Here is a 20412-nt window from a genome sequence, read left to right on the forward strand (position 1 = left end):
TTCTCAGACCACAGTTATTCACCATCCTGACTCACGACTGCTATGCTAAGCACAAGTCCAACCATATTGTCAAATATTCTGATGGCACCACAGTCATGGGGCTCATCACAAAGAAGGATGAAAGGGTGTACAGAGAGGAAGTGGCATCTCTGATCAGTTGAGGTGAGGGGAACAACCTTGACCTGAATGTAAGCAAGACCAAAGAGATTATCATCGACTTTAGGAAAAGGATAACAAACCACCCAGTGCTCAGGATCAATGGTGAGAGTGCGGAGAGTGTTACGAGTACAAAATTCCTGGATGCACACATATCAGAGGATCTCTCGTAGTTGGGAAACACCAGCCAACTGGTCAAGAAAGTGCACCAACACCTCCACTATTTAAGAAGGCTGAAAAAAGCTAAGCTTCCTCCTCATATTCTCTCCTTCTATAGAGGTGCAATAGACAGCATCCTCACTTGCAGCTTTCACAGTGTGGTTTGGAAGCTGCACAGTTACAGAAAGGAAGGAGCTACAAAGAGTGAAGAGGGTTGCAGAGAAGGTAACAGGTTCCAGTCTTCATCGATACATCTTTTCTCTGCAAGAAGTCTCTGACAAGCCACCAAAATAATACAGGATAACATTGCATCCTGCACATGGACTGTTTAAGCATCTGGCATCGGGCAGGAGATATTGCAGTATCCGCTGCAAGACTACAAGATTCATAGGATCACAGGAGGTTACTAGGGTAATAGCCCCAGGGCCCTTACAAGCCTAGCCAAGTTCTGACCGTGTTCCCAGGGGTGTCTGGTTCAAGCAGACACTAAAGTTAGCACCTATTGCCCCTGTCCAAAAGGGACACACAGGTGGAACCCCCAGGGTGAATTTCCGGTTACCCATCCAACTGTTCAAATTGCACTTAAATAGGGCCAACAGGGGGCTTTGTTTAACATGAATAGGAAGCTTGTTCCAAAGGCGGGACATCCTCTGTGAGACACATCTGTCTCTCCAGCAAGTTCTGTTGATGTCACATACCAGGTTGAGGTCACGCATGCGAGTTACTCGAGTGGAGTTTGACTTGCGGATATGCAGTAGTCCCATCAAGTAGGGGTCTGAGATTGCTTTGTATGCCAGACAGAGGTCACCTCTGAAGAGTCTGCAGGAGACTGACTAGAGGGACAGGAGCTTTAACCTATCTGTGTAGGGTAGATGTCAGAGGTCCTGGATTCTCCTGGTGAGGAACCTCTGTGGTCTCTCCAGCTTCTGCATGTGCTTTGTGAGGTATATGCCGAAAGGGGCATTGTACTCAATAATGGGTCTTATAAGGGAAGAAAGAATACAGGGATGTTATGACCACCTTGTCCCTGGATGAAATACCCTTACTAATGAGGTGGGCCATGTAGAAAGCTTTCTGTACAACAGAGGAAATATGGTGGTCAGAAGTCAGTCTGCTATCAACCTAGGTGCCAAAGTCCCTCATGACTGACTGCGTACTTAGGACCTTATTATCAATGTGATAATTTATGGGGATGTCATTCTACCCAAAGGGGGTGATGATGCATTTTTTGCAGTTCGGTTTGAAACCGTGTTTCTGGCACCAGTCATTTGTTTGGGTGAGACCCTCTTAAAAGATTTCCACATCACCAGGGGGAATTGATGACAGCACCCAGCTTGCAGTCATCTGCAAACCTGGTCCGCCATAGGCCACTGGTTTTGGCCTGCACCTCAGAAAAGTATATCCCAAACAGTGATTAGACTTCTGAATTCAGGCATTAGTCTCAATGGTCTGGACACACAAGTAATTTTTTATTTATTTGTGCAATGTATACTTATATATTCCAAGTAAGTGCAATATTTATTTATTATATCCATAGTATTATTTTACTTATTATAATGCAATATTAGACAAATAACTTAGGCATTTCAATCTGTAGTGTGTTTTGTATTACTTTAAATTAGGTAGTTAATTTAACTCAGGGGAAGGTATTCATTTCATATACAAGTGTTGGTAATTGTCTCTGCTCTTTCTTGCATACACTAGTAGTAGTACTGTATTTGTCAGTTATGTTTATTCCTCTACTTGTATGTGTTGTTTCACTTTCCTTTGTAATCTCAACAATTGAGCTGATGCTTGAAATTTCGTTTAGGCTACACATGTGTAGTTCTAAATGGCAATAAAATTTACTTTAACTTTAAACCAAAGTTTCATCTTTTAAGATGACTAAACTGCACTACTATCTACTTAAGTACTGCACGTCTAGTTAAGAAACAAGTTTGAATAAATTTAAGAAAAACAGTGTTTCGTACTAAAACAGCAGTGTTAAATGCATTTTAAATGGTTGCACCCGACAGTTACCATATCTGGCTACACAATATATGTAATCTGTGTGGTCTTAAGTAATATTAAGTCATGTTAGTATTCTTAATGTTTATTTGCAAAATAATTACCAACATTTAATAAATATACCCTTGCAATGGCTGAAATCAGCATTTAGCCCATGTGGCTACACGGTATATCTCCCAGAAGTCATTTAAAGCAATACAAATGTGTTTACATCCTGTTATCTACAGCAGAGACTAAAGGTTTGCCAGCAGTACTCTCTACAATATTTATAGTATTTTAACTGAAGCTATCTGGAGCATATGTTGAAATTACGCTAGCAATAGTTTCTGTTAAACTTTGCTTTGCTTTTATTAGTAATTATTTGATAGCATAGGTTGAGATTATCTCTAGTCGGGCATATGTTTTGTCTAATGGGATGGATTCTATGAGAAATAATTAAAAGTAGTATGTAAATGCTTCTGTAGATGCTATTTACTACACTGACCAGCCAAGTGAATGTGAATGTCTATACTGTTCTCATTTGTTGAAAAATATGAATATTTACAGTGTTTTACTTTAAGAAATATAGTTATACGAGTTCTCATGTTAGATTTTATGCCCCGTTATCTTTTCACCATTTCCTCTCTTTACTTTACTCACATTATAGGTATAACTCATAATTTCTAGAAAGTAAATCCCTATATTTGTCATATCTTCTGCAGCAGACATCCCCAGTTTCTTAAGAACATTACCGTCTCTCATCTGCCCACTTCCCAGAGGATAACTTATTTTTTTTTTAAAAAGTGCCTCTAAACAAGGAAAAGCTCCAAGTGGAACACATATCCTTAAGTATGATTTAATTGGCAGTTACATATTAACCAAGCAATTCTGCATCATACTATTACTGATTAATATCTCTGTAAAAGTGCACACTACTGGTGGACTCTTGCTCCCATATCCCTTTTCTATGTCCTCCATTATTGAGGAAAAACTACTGATCAAGAGATATCTGTAAGCAGAATAAAAGTATCATACCTTTGTGCTAAAAGTAAACAAATTATAACATCCCAATAAATATACTTCCTACTCTACAGCAATTTATAATTTATCAGTTCTTGTCTCAAGACATAATTCATAGTTCTACCCGTAAGTAATTATTCACACTTAAATAAGCCGCAAGTTAATTCATACACTCTTATTTTACTTAAAGCAAGTTGTTCTGTTAATTTTTCAGCATTTCTGCACAAAAATAAAAGTGAATTTATGCTCTATACCAGATTAAAGTATTTCTAATAAACTGTAATAAATTAAAAATTAGCTTATACCAATATTTTTACCTTGACAGGACTACTATCCCACTGATAATTTTTTAAGCAAACAAACCAGCTGCCAAGTATAGACCCTGCTCCATTCCATCCTCACTATGCTCAAATTACACTTTGCTCTCCTACCCTATTCTCAGTTCCCACCCACTCCATCTCCCCTACCCTACTCCCAGTTCCCACCCACCCCATCTACTTTTATACTAGCCAAAACACCATTACCTAACCTAAGCTCCACCATAAATAGTAAACCAATCTCCTCCCTTTATTACCCACACTAACTTATCACATAAACCCCCCTCTTCTACTTTTCTAATATATAATTTCACTGTACAAATCATTAACTATATTATCCAAAATCATGCATATCTAACATTCTAATATTACCAAAACTATATTCTACCACCTTTCTTCTCTATCCAAACCTAGCATGGGTAAGACTTTACCTGCACAACATGATTCTACCCAGCCTTATCTTGTATATCCTTCTATGTCTCACCTACTTTACTAGTTAAAGTCTCAAAATTACAAATATGATCTCATCAACTAAGTTTTTACAAATCAATCCAACAATTCCTCCAAATACTCCTACTATAGTAGCTAGCCTCTTCTATATTATTCCATATCTTTACTGCAAGATTAAACTGCTCACCCCACCCTCAAAATAGCCAAAATAATACCCTTCAATAGAACTTCTTCCCACAAATATCTAGAATTGCTACTTTATTTCAACTCAGTCCTAGTTGATGATGATGTCCAGCCTAATCCTGGTCCAAATAGCCAACACTCAGACAAAATAATACAATAAATCATACCAATCAAATTACAACTACGCCCATCCCATACTAGTCAGCTAACTTTAATTACTATCGATGCTAGAAGAATAAGAAGTAAAATCACAGAACTCCAAGCTTGGATTGCCTTTCATGAACACAAGATCCTAGCCGTAACTGAAACTTAGCTAAAACCAAACATCAGTGATACTGAGGTACTGCCATCTGTATAATACAAAATGGCCCTTACAAAAGAAAGGGTGGTAGTATTGCATTATTGTACCCAGACCTCTAAATTTATCCCCATATAACACTCCCATACCACAATTCAATAAAGCAGAACTAATTTCTTTCCTAAGACTAAGCAAATGCAAACATGTATTATTACCTTGTATATTCCCTCAGGTTTATATTCCCCCAGGTGAGAACACTAACACACCAAAAAAATCTTACACTAGACCTTCAAGTATCATACCTCATGAAACAATAACACTTGGAGAAGTTATCAATTGGCTTGATCTCACATTAACTGCCCCAAAAACCAGTATACATTTATTTGGCTTTAAACAACTTATAGAAAACCCAACTTACTTTAGTAAAAACTCAATTTCTTTACTGGATTGGACTTGAGCCCACTAAATGAACTGCATCAGGGACTTTACTAAAATCTCTCAGCAACCAAGCCCTCACCTTTACTAAGCGCTATACTCAAAACACCCCAAAACAACAAGCATTTAAAACTACCCATAATATAACACACTTTAACCCGCATATATTTAATGCCATATTCTCATCAATCAGATGGAATGTACTAAAAATCCATCCCCTTAGATGATGCTGTAACCAAATGTAACTCGTTATTCATCAACATTCTCAAGAAAATAACACCTGCTACAAACAAGAGAATAAAAAGTGAATTTACCCTTCCTAACAAATACTACAAGAAAGCTAATGCAGGACAGAAACAAAGAATGGTACAACTGGCAAAGAAACTAAACCCTTGAAAACCTCCAGTACTACAAACTCTTCACGAAAAAGCAAAAATAAATAACTAAATCGAATAATCGCTGATAAAAAATAACTTACTGTAATAGTTTCCAGAACATCAGCAAAATGGATCTGAAAAAGTTTTGGTTAACTATCAAAGAGATACTGCAACCAAGACAAAAATGTATTCCCAATCCATCCCCAAACAGTACACCACTAGATACAGCTACACAGTTTAAGAACCGTTTTATAGCTAGTACAGCATCTATTACAATGGGTTTTAATCTTATCCATTCAGACACTATACAACAATCCCAAACTACTTTTACATTCACCCTATAACCTGTGCCTACAGCCACTACAAAACATCCATTAAAGCAAACTAAAAATATACTCCAACTCTCTAGATAACTTACCTAGCAAACTTCTTATAATGGCAAGAGATAGCATAGCCTACCACAAATTCATTTTCATAAACAAATCCATAAAGGAATTACATGTACCCATGCTTTGGAAAAAAAAATCATACATTATCCCCCTTCACAAAGGTGGAAATGTGACATATATCACACATTTCAGGCAAATAGCAATCCCATCTGAACTTTCAAAAATACTGGAAAATTATGTCCATAATCATCTTCTACACTATCTCACTCTGGAGCAACGTTTAGCCCTAACTCAACATGGTGTCCTTCCATCCCATAATACTAATACAACTCCACTTGCATTTAAAGATGTAGTCAATAAAGCTAGGGACAGTGTTAAATTCAAATATGTCCTATGTTTGATCTATTAAAGGCCTTTGATACTGTCTGTCATACTAAAACTTAAAAACAAGAAACATCTTTACTGAATTTTCACTTATGACATAGGCAATCATACAGTTACATAAATGCAAACAAACTATGACATATTTTTAGTTATAAACATTACACATTACTTATAATCTTCTGTATAGTCATTGTCAGTCAAACATTACAAAGTTCACTCAATTCCTGCCTTCCCTTAAACTTCATTCCTCCTCCAAAACATCATGCTGCATATATTATTCTTACAATTCTCATTTTTGTCTATGTAATTTGCTCCTACTTTTCTAAAGATCCCACTTCTAGTTCTTTTATCTCTGTTACTATATTCACTATTTCTAGTATGGTTGGTTTAGACTTTAAGTTCCATTTTCTATTAACTGCTTTTTTTGGCAGCCACCAGAATTAAACTCAGCAAGGCCTTACTATGTCTAAGAGTTCATATTCTGTATCACAGCTCAAAAAATCATTTCCTTAGTTACAACAATTTGCTCAACCATTAATGTCTTCATTATGCTTGGGATCAAATACTTTAAACAGGTTTCAGAGCTAATGATATGATAAGATACAAATCAGTGAATTGGTAGTCCATTCTAGCACCCTACCTCCCTGTCAATACTACAGCAGTTGAGATGGAAAACAAGAACACAATCCCATTCCCAGGTTCAAATTCTTTAGATGAGAAAAAAATGTCCTGAAGATGGGTGACACCTGGTCCTTTAGTGTCAACTCCACATCAAAAACAATTCTCAGGCCAGGGATACAAAAGTCAAATTCCAAATTATCCTGCTTCGAATAATCAAAAGAAATAGCAGAGGAAGATGTCACATATGAATGGCAGAATGCACCAACACTACTTCAGTCTTGGCAGGTTTGAATTTTGGTAACTAGAGGTTATCAATTAGGAAATGAATCCAAGCAGTCCTGCAGAGTTGACAAATCCAGCATGATCACTCTGAAAAGAAAGAGGTATAACAAAATGCCATCTACACAAGACTGCCAGAAAATACCTCTACCTACAATTACTTCCTTAAATGGAAATATCTACACAATGAGCAATGGGGAAACCAAAATCGGGACCTGCAGTACATCATAATCCAAGTACATCATAATCCAGCAAGTAGGAACCCGAGGAATTCAAACTTTACACCCCTCATTGAATATGTCCCAGGAGTACATGGCAAATCATCATGGCAATACATTTTGGATCTGTCTCCTGTTTCTGCCTTTTGTGTGTAGCTTGGTGGATTTGGTGGTTTTGCAGTATTTTTCCATGGCTACAGACCCATCAGTGAACATTCCCCAAATTTTTTTGTGAAGATAGTTCGTTTTTGATATCATCATCTTGCTTGAATTTATCTTCCTCACAAAGAACCATAGGCAATTTTGTTGTGCATAATACTCAACATAATGGAAATACAGGGACACAACATGGAGCTTCAGGTACTGTGAATACTGGGGACAATATGCAAAATAATTTTTTTCATAAATATGTTGAGGACAGGCTCCAAAGGGTGAATAACCTGTTTGCGGGTGTTGGACATGTTAGCACTAGTTCTTTTTCTGCAGAGGTGCATGGTCTGATTGACCATTTTGAGAAATTGTTATATAAAGAAACAAGATACTATTATGACATGTTGGGCTTGCAGCGGTACGTGGAGTTAGACTTAGGTTTAAAATTTATTCCCACTTTGCTACCAAGGCTTCATGTTTTGAAACAAGAGATTTTTCAGTTGGTTAGAAAGCTATATTTGAAATGTTTCTTTTCTCATAAAGCTACACAACATACTGAAAATAATAGTTTAGAGGTGAAGATGATAGTTTTTATTCTTGTTTATCTGAATTTAATGATAGTTATGACTGTTTAAATGCATATTTTTACTTGATACTACTAAAGTTAGTTATAAAAGTAGATTCATTCCCCCTTATACTAATGAGCTTGTGAAACAGTTTTCTGTGATGTTAAATTATGCTACAGAACAAATATTTGTTAAGCTGCACAGTCATAAATCAAATATTCAGTACAATTTGACCCAAAATGAATGGGCTGCTTTAAAAAATTAGGCGGAGAGGAAAGATTTCATTATAAAGCCAGCGGACAAAGGCAACAAAGTTGTAGTCTTATATTACATGCAATACTTATATGTATGTGTTTACAACTTTTAAATAAGTCAGTTTATGAAGTTAGTGATGTTAAGAATTATAATGAATCTATGGCACAGTTTTCCATTTTATTGGAGAAAGATTTTCATCTGGGTTACTTTACCAATAGTGAAATTGATACAAAATGTAATACGGAGGGATGTACTATGGCTACATTATATTGTTTGCCTAACATTCATAAAGATAGTAGCAACCCTCCGGGTAGACCAATTGTGTCTGCTACTAATTATTTTCTTCATAACATGTGGATATTGTTGCATAATTTTCTCTTGTCTTATGTTAAGAAGCTGCCGTCCTACATTACGGACTCTCTTGATTTTCTTAATAAAATATCTAAAGTGAAGTGGAATTCTAACATGTATTGGATCTCTGTGGATATGAAGAGTTTATATACCAATATCAAACACAGGGATGGTATAGCAGCTCTCCAATACTTTCTAGAAGATAGTCCAGTATCTCATTATATCATAGAATTACTAGAATTTTGTTTGTTAAATATTTTTTTTTAGTTTTAATAATGTTATCTATCATCAGCTGCAGGGCACAGCCATGGGGGCATCATTTGCCCCCATGTATGCAAATTTATTTATGGCAAAATTTGAAATAGATTATATGTACAAACATAAGTTTTTTAAGAAATATGTTCAACTTTATTACAGATATATAGATGATTTGATATTTATATGTAAGAATGGTATTGATGAGATCCATAATGTTGTTGAAGATATACATAATATCTATGGATTAAGTTTTGATGGCTTACAATTTGGTAAAGAAATGGTATTTTTAGATCTTCATTTAGTGGATCCAATGATGGATCCATACGCACGTTTGTACATCGAAAATTTACAGATGGAGGTTAGTATTTGTATGGTACCAGCTGTCACTCCCCCATACAATCAAACCACTTCCCTATGGTGAACTATTAAGGTTACTAAAGATCTGTAACAATTTTACAGATCTAGATAGGGAAGTTCGCCAGATTTTAACTATGTTTCTTAGAAGAGGATATGACATTGATACTATTTCTAATGCTCTAGGTAAAATCAGTTCATTGGAATATAAATATCAGTATGAACATAGTTATAAAAGGAATCAATAGAATAGAGATAGTAAAGAGAAAATGTTTTTGTAACTATCTATAATGTTTTGAGTGAAAAGTTATGGAAACAGTGAATTATTACTGGAATTGTCTTATGGGGGATGAGCATTCGGTTAAAATAATATGTAATAAGCCAGTTATTTCAAATAGGAGGGGACAAAATTTGAAAGATAAGTTAGTGAGAGCATATTCTGTGTTACCTGAAGAAAATTAATGTTATCACCAAGATGTGTGGGGACGGTACCTTGTAATAATTGTAACATTTGTAAGTTTGTAGTTTCTAAGTTTAAAAAAAATTAATAATAACAAATTTAGTTTGGTTGGTATATTTTCTTGTGACACTGAAGGTATTATATATTGTTCTCAGGTGTCCGTGCAACCTGTTTTATATTGGTCAGAGTAAAACAAAGTTTAAAATCAGGTTGCAGGAACACATACATTAGGGGCATAAAAAAACAGAAAATGAAAAGTCCTATTGATGCTCATTTTATGAAAAGTCACAACAGTGATTTCACATTATTACAAGCAACAATTTTATAAAAAATGTTTATCAAAACAGGAGATGCTGCACTGTTAAAAAATGTATTATTGTACAGAGAAGCTGTTTTTATCTTGAAATATAATACTCTTTCACCACGAGGCTTGAATCATGAATGAAATTGGAAATATTTGTTGTAACTAATTATTTTATTGCTTAATTGTTTTAATGTTTTATTGGTCATTATAATATGGGATCCGTAAAGATGCTAGACTGCATCTTTCACCGAATCCCAATTTGGTGAGCATACTTGCGCGAAAGTGCTGTTCACCGAAGCAGCACTTTCGCGCAAGTATGCTTGTTGTTCCGATCGTACTATGGTGCAGTAAGGGAAAATTCCCTTTTCCCCACTGTAGTGCGACCTTGGAGTGAGAATATTAAAGTGGGGGGGGGGGTGCAGCCCTCCACATCGGTGGGGGGGTGCAGGGGAGCTTGCCCCCTGCATTCAAGCAGATTTTGTGTTTTTCTTTTTAGCATACTTTAACGAAAGCACTTTTTCGATGAAAGCGCTTTCGTTAAATTGTGTTCGGTGGTAATGGATTCGGGCTTTTGATCTTTCGATCAAAAGTCCTAGATCCTTATATATATAAAGGTTTTGTAGTGAATGTTATTTCTTGAAGTCTGTTTGGCCGAGGTGCTAAAGTACAATAAATTTTGTATCTATATCCTGTTGTTTCTGCCTTTTGTGTGGGGCTTGGTGGATCGGGTGGTTTTGCAGTACATAGCAAATCGCTTGGACAGTATCAGATAAATAACAAAGCAACCTCAGATGTTTGATGGAATCCTGTGGTCCACAGTGTCAAGACAGATCAAGAAGGACGAAAACAGAACAGAAACATTAACCCCTCACCAACAGGAGGTCCATAACCACTTTAATGAGGACTGACTCCAAGATATGCCTAGACCTATAGCCAGAATGACAAAGATGCAACACATCATGCGATGTCATGTCTGACTACAGCTTTTCAATAACCTTTCCAATACATTAAAAATTCAGGACAGGGTGATGATCTTCTAGAAGGCACAAATCCAAAGATGGCTTCTCAAGGATCGGACTTATTAAGACTTTTTTTTTTTTTTACCAAAGACGGAAACAGCCCAGTTCTAAGTGACCTGTGAACAATCCAGAGAATAACTAAACTACCTAAAGCAAGATCAACCTTCTATGGGCAGAATCCAAACACAAACGTGTCATATCCACACACAAAACTCTCTGACAAACTCAACAGTTTTAAACTACTGCTTAAACAACATCTTTACCAGTCTTGGTCCTGCACATGCTCATCACAAGGCTAAAATTCTGTGTTCACCATACGATACTCTCCAAATATTCTCCCTAAACACAATGCACTCAACCTCTCACTGAAATGACAAAACAATTTTTATACGTAACTGCTAACTGTGCAATCCATTAAGCTGCACATTGGCTTTCTCTTTAGCAACTTCCACTTCTGCAAAATCTTAGACTGTATAAATGTAACCACTGTTTGTGTACAAATGTAAATATATAGAATAGTTACATTTTTAACTGAAACTTAGTATAATGCAGTGTAAGCAAATGCAGCTCTTCTCTCCAGGCCTCCACTGAAAATGGGCATTACCCTGTTAGACTTTCCGGTAAACAAGGACAGACAAACAAACAAATACATAAAAATAACTGAACTCACTCCAGCACAAGTCTGGCTTGTCCACACAGAAAAACAACTGTACTCAGTGGTTGAGTCCTGGGCAAAAGACTGCCTTATCTTGGAAATCTTGTCTTTAAAGCTTTCTCAAAATTATAGGTAAAAAAATGCACAGGTAGAAAAAAAAGTCTGGGTTCTGCAACCTGTTAACTACCAGAAGAGCGCAGTTGGGCAGTTATATGCAGCAGAGATTAAATTCCTTCTTCTGAGAGAACTCCATCAAGTACGAGACATAATGTTTATGTTTGGCTTTATTGGCCTGAATGTATCCACAAAGACTTAAAACATAAAATTAAAAAGTCATAGACATTCAGAAGTCATACGGCTGAAATACTTGATGTCCTTAAGGGGTCATCTGCATATATCCTATGAGCCTCTATTATAAGAGGTTTAAGGTATCACTCAGTGAAAACTCTAGCTTGGTTAGGTTACCTTGTGGTTTTTATTAATTAGTCTGTGTGTCCTTTTTACTCTTTGGTTTGGATTTTTTTTTGCATTAGGGAACGCCATCCTCACTTCATTATTCTTCTCAGGTGTTAATCTGGGATACCATTCATTTTCTCTGCCTAAAAATGCATTAGTGGGTAGGAATTTTCCTATTCAAAGAGCATCTCCACAAGATAAGAGGTGAAAGGCCATCATCCTACAGTCAGATACTGAACCATACTTCCCCAACAAGAGAAAGGCACAAGCTACAAAGTCCATTATTAAAGCTACTTATTTCACTAAACCGGGGTACCTTTTTGTGAACGCAAGATCTACCCCAATACACATATTTTCCTGCATAAGAACTGGTGTTGAGAGTGCCCAGTATTGCTCTCTGTCTCTCTCAAAGCAGAATGGTCCCACATCATTCGCCCCTCTGAAAGAATAACTCAGCCAAAGTCACCATTATCACTCTGTCTTCTCTTCAGTATCCTGCATACATCCCTTACTACAAGTGGCCTTAAATTATTTCATATTCCAACTTTGTGCAGCGTCTGGGCATCAGGTCAACACATCACAAGTAACAGGATACAGACATTTCACACCTTTAGAATGAATGTCTGACTTTTGGAACTGCAACAACAAATGATGACATGCAAATGGTAAGCAAACTTCCATTCCCTATCCTGCTGTAAGAATACTTTTTTCTGTATGTTGCATTCTTAATCCAAACCTGTGTGTGTGTGTGTGTGTGTGTGTGTGTGTGTGTGTGTGTGTGTGAGTGTGTGTGTGTGTGTGTGTGTGTGTGTGTGTGTGTGTGTGTGTGTGTGTGTGTGTGTGTGTGTGTGTGTGTGTGTGTGTGTGTGTGTGTGTGTGTGTGCACGCACAAGACATTCTTGTGTTAACACATAGCACGCAACATAGTTACAACGGACAAAAATAATAAATTACCTTTTAATTCTCGTTCTTGAAACTGAGTAACAGGAAACATCATGGCATCAGCAAGTTGAGTTGATAAGACAGCATGACAGGAGCTGAGCTGTTGAAATAAATGACACAAATGTATACATATTGCTACAAGTGAAACTGATGAAAGAAATGTATACATATTTTGTTACAAGTAAAACAAATGAAGCACAGATGGATACATATTGTTACAGGTATTTTATTTATTTAATTAATTTATTTATTTGCATTTGTTTACCGGGATGGTCCAGCTGGGCCAGAAGTGCCCATTTTAAGTGGAGTCCCGGGAAGAAAAGCTCCATATGTAACACATTTCACATACAATACAGAACTCACATTAATAAAGACATTTAGTACATATTATTGGCAGCTTATACAACTGCTGAAAAAAAACAGTACATAAGTAATCATTCTCAAATTAAAGATATTATACAAGCAATACAGAGTACATACATGAGAACATTCCATATGAGTAGTTTTCAGATAGCAGAATTTATATAGGACACTTCATGTAGTGGGTGCAAAGCAGATACAGAAATGAATTAGAGACTAGGTACTTAAAATTTTCACATTTATAGGAGGTATAATAGCTGAACGACAGGCTATACGAGTCCTGTTACAGGAATCAGCAAAGGTGGCGAATATTGTTGCAGATATAAGTGGTGGCATGATATTAAGGTAGGCTGCGAGAGAACCTGAATGTCTCACCTGGTTCAATGGTAGGTCTATAAGGGTTAGAAAGAGAAGGCAGTAGACAGGAGGGATCAATGGTAGGACAATGAGGGTTAGTAGAAGAGGGAAGTGGACAGGATGGAGAGGCGGAGTAAGTAAAAAGACAGGTGGATGTGAAAGGAGGATGCCAGAGTAGGAGAGTGGGGGTAAGAATAGTTGTGATTTTTATTTTTTTTTTAAACATTTTTTTTTAACATTTGCTGACCGGGAATGTCCGACTAGGTTCCACAGATCCTGTTTTCAGCGGAGGCCCGAGGAGAAATGCTCCAGAAGCATGTCTTTAGAACTCCCCAACCCTGATGGTTGAAGTTTGGTTATATAAGAAGTGGTGTTAACACATGTGCACAGCCAAGATGAGGAGAGGTGGTGTTTCAGAGATGTCTTGAAGAGGGTTACTGAGCAGGTGGATCTAAGTGTTGGGGAGAGGGAGTTCCAAAGTTGTGCGATGGTAAAGGAGTAAAGCATCTGGCCACCTGAAAGTTTGGGTTTTTCTACATTTACAAGCTTCGTTGTTGGATCACAGTGGTCTGTTAGGATGGTATAAAATAAGTATAGAAGACAGAGCAGGGCACTTGGATAGATTATCAATGAGTTTGTGAGCTGTAATTAGTTGGATAAAGGTGAGGTAGTTGGGGAGTTCAAGCCATTTAGGCTGTGTAATGATGAGCAGTGGTGGGATGAGTAGGAGGCATTAGTTACAGCCTTAGCAATTCTAATATAGCATGAGTCTAGTTTGGACTTGAGAGAGGACTGAGTGTTGGTGAGGAGGGGGCCACCATATAAAAGAGAGGGTAACAGAAAAGAAGAGGCAAGGGAAAGTTGGGCTGATGCACTGAAAACAAATGCAGCACAGACATATACATATTGTTACAAGTAAAACAAATGCAGCTTTCCCAGGACTTCAAAACTACTCTGATGATGTTATTACACTAGGAATGGACAGACCGTCCAAAACATTTTTTTTAACTAGAATTGTTTATTTATTTATTTATTTATTTATTATTATTTTTTTTTTTTTACATTTGTTAACCAAGTAGGTTAACTTGACAAAAGCCAAATGCTTATAAAGCCAGCATAAAATGTCAATTAACTAATCAATTAAGAAGAAGGAAAAACACTGGTTATTTCCGAAAGCGCTAACCTAATAAACCGTTTTTAAGTTCATCCTGCTTGCTTTTGGCTCCTTTGATTCTCCTAACCAAGTAGGTTAGCTAGTCTGAGGAACTTTTTTTTCAGCCAAAAAAGGCAAATATAAGATATAGACCACTTAAAAGATATACATTCTCATCGACCAACAGAGTTATATATATATATATATATATATATATATATATATATATATATATATATATATGAGATACAAGTGTCTTGCAAAATACATGCATTAAATATACTAAAATATGCAGTAAACACAGAATAAAAACATAAGGGATAAAGCAGGTTTTCTAGCTGTGGCCAATATCCTTACAATATAATTACAGTATATACTTACAATATACTTACATGAAAAGGAATGTAAACATGCAACTGTAGCAAGCACAGCTAAAAAAAATGTTTACAGGCCAGATAGATATGAGCTAAACAACGTTCCAAATGAATGCATGGTGGAAGCAATGAACAGACTTAAGGGATTAGAAGTGTTGGACAGAAGTTCATGATACTGCCCAGGAGATGACAACACAAAATATTCCAAATCAAAAGAATATCAAAAAGACTATCTGTGGGAGCTACAGAAGTGGCTAAGGAAAAAGAGAGCAAAGACAAGGGAGGCAGAAAAAATATATTAAAATGCATACAGAGTCTCAGAGAATAGTGGAACAACAGGTGGCATACTCATTGTTCATGCTGGAAGACCAGAAGGCTGTAGGTTCTGTTCCCATTCCATCTGATTGAACTGTGGACAGTGCAGTATAGCATTACACTGGCCAGACTTTTCCTAGTAGTAGAAATACCATCTCAGGTCTACCCTGAAAAAGGCCACTAGCCTCGTAGGACTTATCCAGTCACAAAGCATAGATAGATAAGGGGCATACTTAAATGAGCAGTTTAAAGAAATGGAAAAAGCTAAAGTGTAAAGCAAATTCTCTTTTCAAGAAGATCAGGGACATTAATGGGAAATTTCCAGGTAAAAATGGGCATGAAAAAAGACAATGATGGGATGGCCCTAACAAAAGAGGTGGCAAGAATATACATAAAAACTCTACAATGACAGTACAGTTATGTTACATCTTAGCATAACAGCAGATGTCCTACTTCTCAGTGTTGCAGTATTCTTTGTACCTGGGATATACTGTCAAGGATAGTGTCCAGCCAGTATACCAAGGCCTTTACATCTATCCTGACACAGTATGTCCAACTCACAAAGTGTAAAGTACACATGTGACGTGCAGATACCTGAATCTCACAAATGAAGTGCCCCAGGAGAACCAGAACAACCCAAAAGAAACAATGACATGCCCATCCAGGAAGGGAAACAGAGGAAGATAAGATGTAAAAGGAAACTCTTCGTCCAGCAGTAGAGCAACAGAAAAATGAGAGGACAAGAGGGAGGGACCGAATACTACAACAGTGGGAAGTAGGACATCTACTGTTATGGTAAGATCTCACATAACTGTTCTATGACATTCCTTATCACTGGTACAGTATTCATATTTGGGAGAGTACAAGCGCTAATGGAAAGTACGGGAGGTGTAAGGCAGAGAAGAGCCCTCCACAAACCCATGAATAGCCCTAGCAAATCCTGCCATGCCAAACCCATGAATAGCCCTAGCAAATCCTGCCATGCCCCTTATAACGTTTGTTAAAAGTATGGACATAAGATCAAGTAGCAGGTTTCAAGATGGATCTAGTATCCACACCCTAGTAAAAAGCATCAAAAGAGCCAACTGCCCTGGTAGAATGAGCTAGAATGAGCATGACCAGAACAGGAAAGCTGCTTGCCATGAAAAGAAGAACAAAAAGGGATTGCCTTAGAAATCCAGGAGAAGATGGCTTGCTTGTACACTGCCAAACCCAATTTCCTGACAAGAAAGGAAACGGAAAGCTGCTCAGATTTTCAAATGCATTTTGTTTTATTTCAAAACCTGAGCTGCTGACGTAAATCCAAGGTGTGTAGTATCTTCTCAATAGCAGACTGTGGAGAAGTAAAAAGAGTGGGAAGATGAATAGACTGACTCAATGACATATCATTATCCAACTTTGGTATAAAAGAAGGATTAGTATTAAGAGACACCCTATCCTTGTGAAAAAACAAAAAAATGAGAAACCGCTAAGAGGGCTGGGAGTTCAAAAACGTTCTTGACAGAAGTATGTCTCACCAACAATACAGTCATCCAAGTACAATGCTGGAGGGAAGGAAGAAAAAAAGGGTCTATGTCAAATATTCGAACTTCCAAAATGTCGAATACCATATGGTCGATCTTTGGAAGTTCGAATATCAAATAAAAAATAAAAATAAAAACATACACTAACAGTGCTAGCAGGGGGACAAGCCCCCCTGTGCCCCCCACACACCCCCTACTTAAATATACCAACTCTGAGATAGCACTTCAGTGCAGAAAAGGGAAATTCTCCCATTCTGCACCGTACAGCGCCGTTAAAAGTCAACCTTTGAACACTTGAAATGTCGAACATATGGTCTCGACCATATAACGTTCGACATTTTAAGAGTTCGAATAATTGACATAGACCCGAAAAAAAGGCAGGCACAAAAGGGGACTGAGTCATTTTTTCAAGAACAAAATTAAGGTCCCAAGAAGAAGGAATACACTTTCTTGGGGGCTTGATCTGAAAGATGACTTTTAGAAATTGTTTGATTTCAACAGTAAAAGCCAAAGGTAGACTTAAAGGTTGACCTGCAGAAATGGCTGACAAATGAGCCTTAACAGGAGAATATACTAAACCAGGATTGAACAATTCACACATAAGAAAGGACTATAGGGACCCTCACATAAAATGGATCCTGGTCAGCCCTGAGACACCAAACAGAAAATCTCTTCCATTTAGCTACATAGGATTTTCTAGTAGTGGGTCTTCTGTCCTTCTGCAAAACCTGTAGCATGTCCTCAGAAAGTCTGAGATTGAAAGGAATCAAAACCCTGTCACCCAAAGTGACAGCTGAAAGGGGGACAAGTGAGAGTGAATGAAGACTCCATGACATGCATGAGAAGATCCATCCTGTGAGGTAACCTGTGAAGACTGCCCCTGGCCAAGTGAACTAGGAGGAGGAACCAGTGCTGTCTGGGCGAAAAGGGAATCACCAGCAACATTTCTGATAGGTCTCGCATGCTCTTGACAAGACCCTGGGAAGTAGAGGAAGGGGAGTATAGGCATATAGGAACATCCCCTTTGATGAAAAAGGCAAGGAATCCATTTACCAAAGAAGCTGACTTGGAACTCTGGAACAGAACCAAGGAAGTTGCCTGTTCAGAGGGGAGGCAAAGGATCTACTTCAGGAATACCATACTAATGGGCAATGTCCAGGAACACCTCTCTGTGAAGCAACCATTTGTGAGGATGTGTCCTGGACCTGCTCAGACAGTCTGCCAGTAGTCTGTGCTCTGAAGGGATGTAAACTGCATGAAGAACCAAGTGATGGTGGGTAACAAAATCCCAACCCTGCAGAACCAGCCTGCAAAGAGAGTAGGACTTTGTGCCCCCATGCTTGTTGATGTAGCACATGACTGTGGTATGGTCTGTAAAAACCTTTAAAGGACCTGGAATGCAAAGGGAGTGAAAGGCCTGAAAAGCTAGGATTAGAACCCTCATCACTTTGATACTGATGTGGTCTGACATCTGTTGATGGGACTAAAGACTATGAACTTTCAGGTTGTTGGAGGAAGCTGCCCAACCTCGACCAGAAGCATCCATGTACAGCTCTTGAATAGGAAGATGATCTTGAAAAAACAGACCTGGATTTAGGAGGCTTTGTTGAATCCACCAGTGTAGTTCGAGTTTGAGACAGAGTAAAGTAGGGACTGGAAACTCCAGATAATGGCAGTGCTGGAGCCAAACAGCCTTGAGATACCACTGAAATTTCCTCATGTGGAGTGTGGCAAAGGGAACCGCAGGAATAGTGGATACCATGAATTCCAGGGCTTGGAGAAATTCTCTTGTGGGAAGACCTGGAAGAGGAAGAACAGATTGGAAATAAGCAGTCAAAGAGAGGATTTTGGGAGGCAGAAAAGAAGCCAATATTGGGATGGTCTGAATCTTGCAACCCAGAAACACTTAGTCCAGGGAAAGAGTCAACACGGACTCTCTGAGACTGAGAGTAAATCCCACAGAAGAAGCATAGTGAAGTATAGATTCTGAAGCAGAAGCTGCTGAGAAGGGACTTGAATCAAAAGATCATCCAGATAAGGGAATATATGGATTTCCTGAAGTCTACAGAAAGCTACTACAGGGCCAGACTTTGACAAATACCCTTGGAGGTGTGAAAAGACCAAAAGGTAAAGCAAAGAACTGATAATGACAGGAGAGGAAGAAACAGAGAAACATAAAAAATTTCTGAACAGAGAGTGAACAGAAATATGAAGATAACTGTTCTTCAAATCCAGGAAGACTAAAAAAGCCAGAGGAAGTAAAAGAGTGAAAAGTGTCTGAAGAGACAACATCCTGAAGGAAAGAACCTTGAAAAAGTTGGTGAGATAGGACAGGTCTAGAAAAGGCCTACATGAATCTTACTTCCTGGGAACTAGACACATTCTGGAATCAACACCTGTTCCTTGTTGAGACAAGGGACAGGTTGTATGGTTCCCTGTTCTGCCAGATCCTACAGAACCAGGAAAATGAGGAACTGGCAAAAAAAGATGTTGAGGGAGACAGAAAAAAGGAGGAATGGACTTCCAAGCGACAAAATAACCATGTTGAATGATGGAGAGTACCCAGACACCTGCTTTTATCTGTTGTCAAACTGGGAGGGAAAGGGTTAGCCTGAGGTAGAGAGGAATTTGGCTGAGGAGAAGGGGAGGTTAAATGTCAGAATTAGGCAGATCTACCAAGAAAAGAATGTTTCTGGCCTCTACAATTCTTAGTGGGTTTATCTGGGAAAGTCGCTTAGAAAACCTTTTACCTCTAGCAGGTTGTCTAGGCTGCCTTCAGAACAAAAGAAGACATGAAAGGGTTGTTTTTCTGGAACTTAGGGACAGGAGAAATAAAAATTTGCTTGAGGTCCTCCATAACCTTGACTTCATCCTGCAGAGTTTTAAACAATTCTGCAGCAGCAGTGCCAAAAAGATTCTGCTCATCTAAGGGATAATCTAAAAGTTTGGTCTTAATGTCCCAAGGTAAAGCCTGCAGGTGCGATTGGGAATACCTCCTCATGACAGAACTAGAGGCAGCTTCCCTAGAGAAGGTATCAGCAGCATCAGAGCTGCATTTAATGGAATGGCCGGCTACCTGAGAGGCAGAACTCTGTAAACAGAGAGCAGAAGTTTTACTGTCTGAATCAGACAAGTCAGTCAACCCCCTCCCCCCAAGCTGAGAGAGAATAGCTAGAACATATCTAGTTATGCGGGTTCGGATAATGTACGTAAAAGCCAAAGTATCACAAGTATACACTTTTTCCCCATATCTCTCGACAGCATGGTTGTCCTTGTCAGAAGGCAGAA

General features: G+C 38.0%; 1 protein-coding gene across 2 annotated transcripts in view; it reads right to left on the reverse strand.

Annotated features, from left to right (window-relative positions):
- Positions 1 to 20412, reverse strand: part of APPL1 (adaptor protein, phosphotyrosine interacting with PH domain and leucine zipper 1) — a 1282591-nt gene that overhangs the window by 772329 nt on the left and 489850 nt on the right. For both annotated transcript variants that reach the window (XM_044078766.1, XM_044078765.1), the window contains exon 5: positions 13055 to 13142. In XM_044078766.1, coding sequence (XP_043934701.1) covers positions 13055 to 13142 — 88 coding nt within the window. The remainder of the gene's footprint in view (positions 1 to 13054; positions 13143 to 20412) is intronic.

Source organism: Protopterus annectens, chromosome 7.part1 (assembly GCF_019279795.1).
Source record: "Protopterus annectens isolate FY-2018-M chromosome 7.part1, PAN1.0, whole genome shotgun sequence".
Lineage (NCBI taxonomy): Eukaryota > Metazoa > Chordata > Ceratodontiformes > Protopteridae > Protopterus > Protopterus annectens.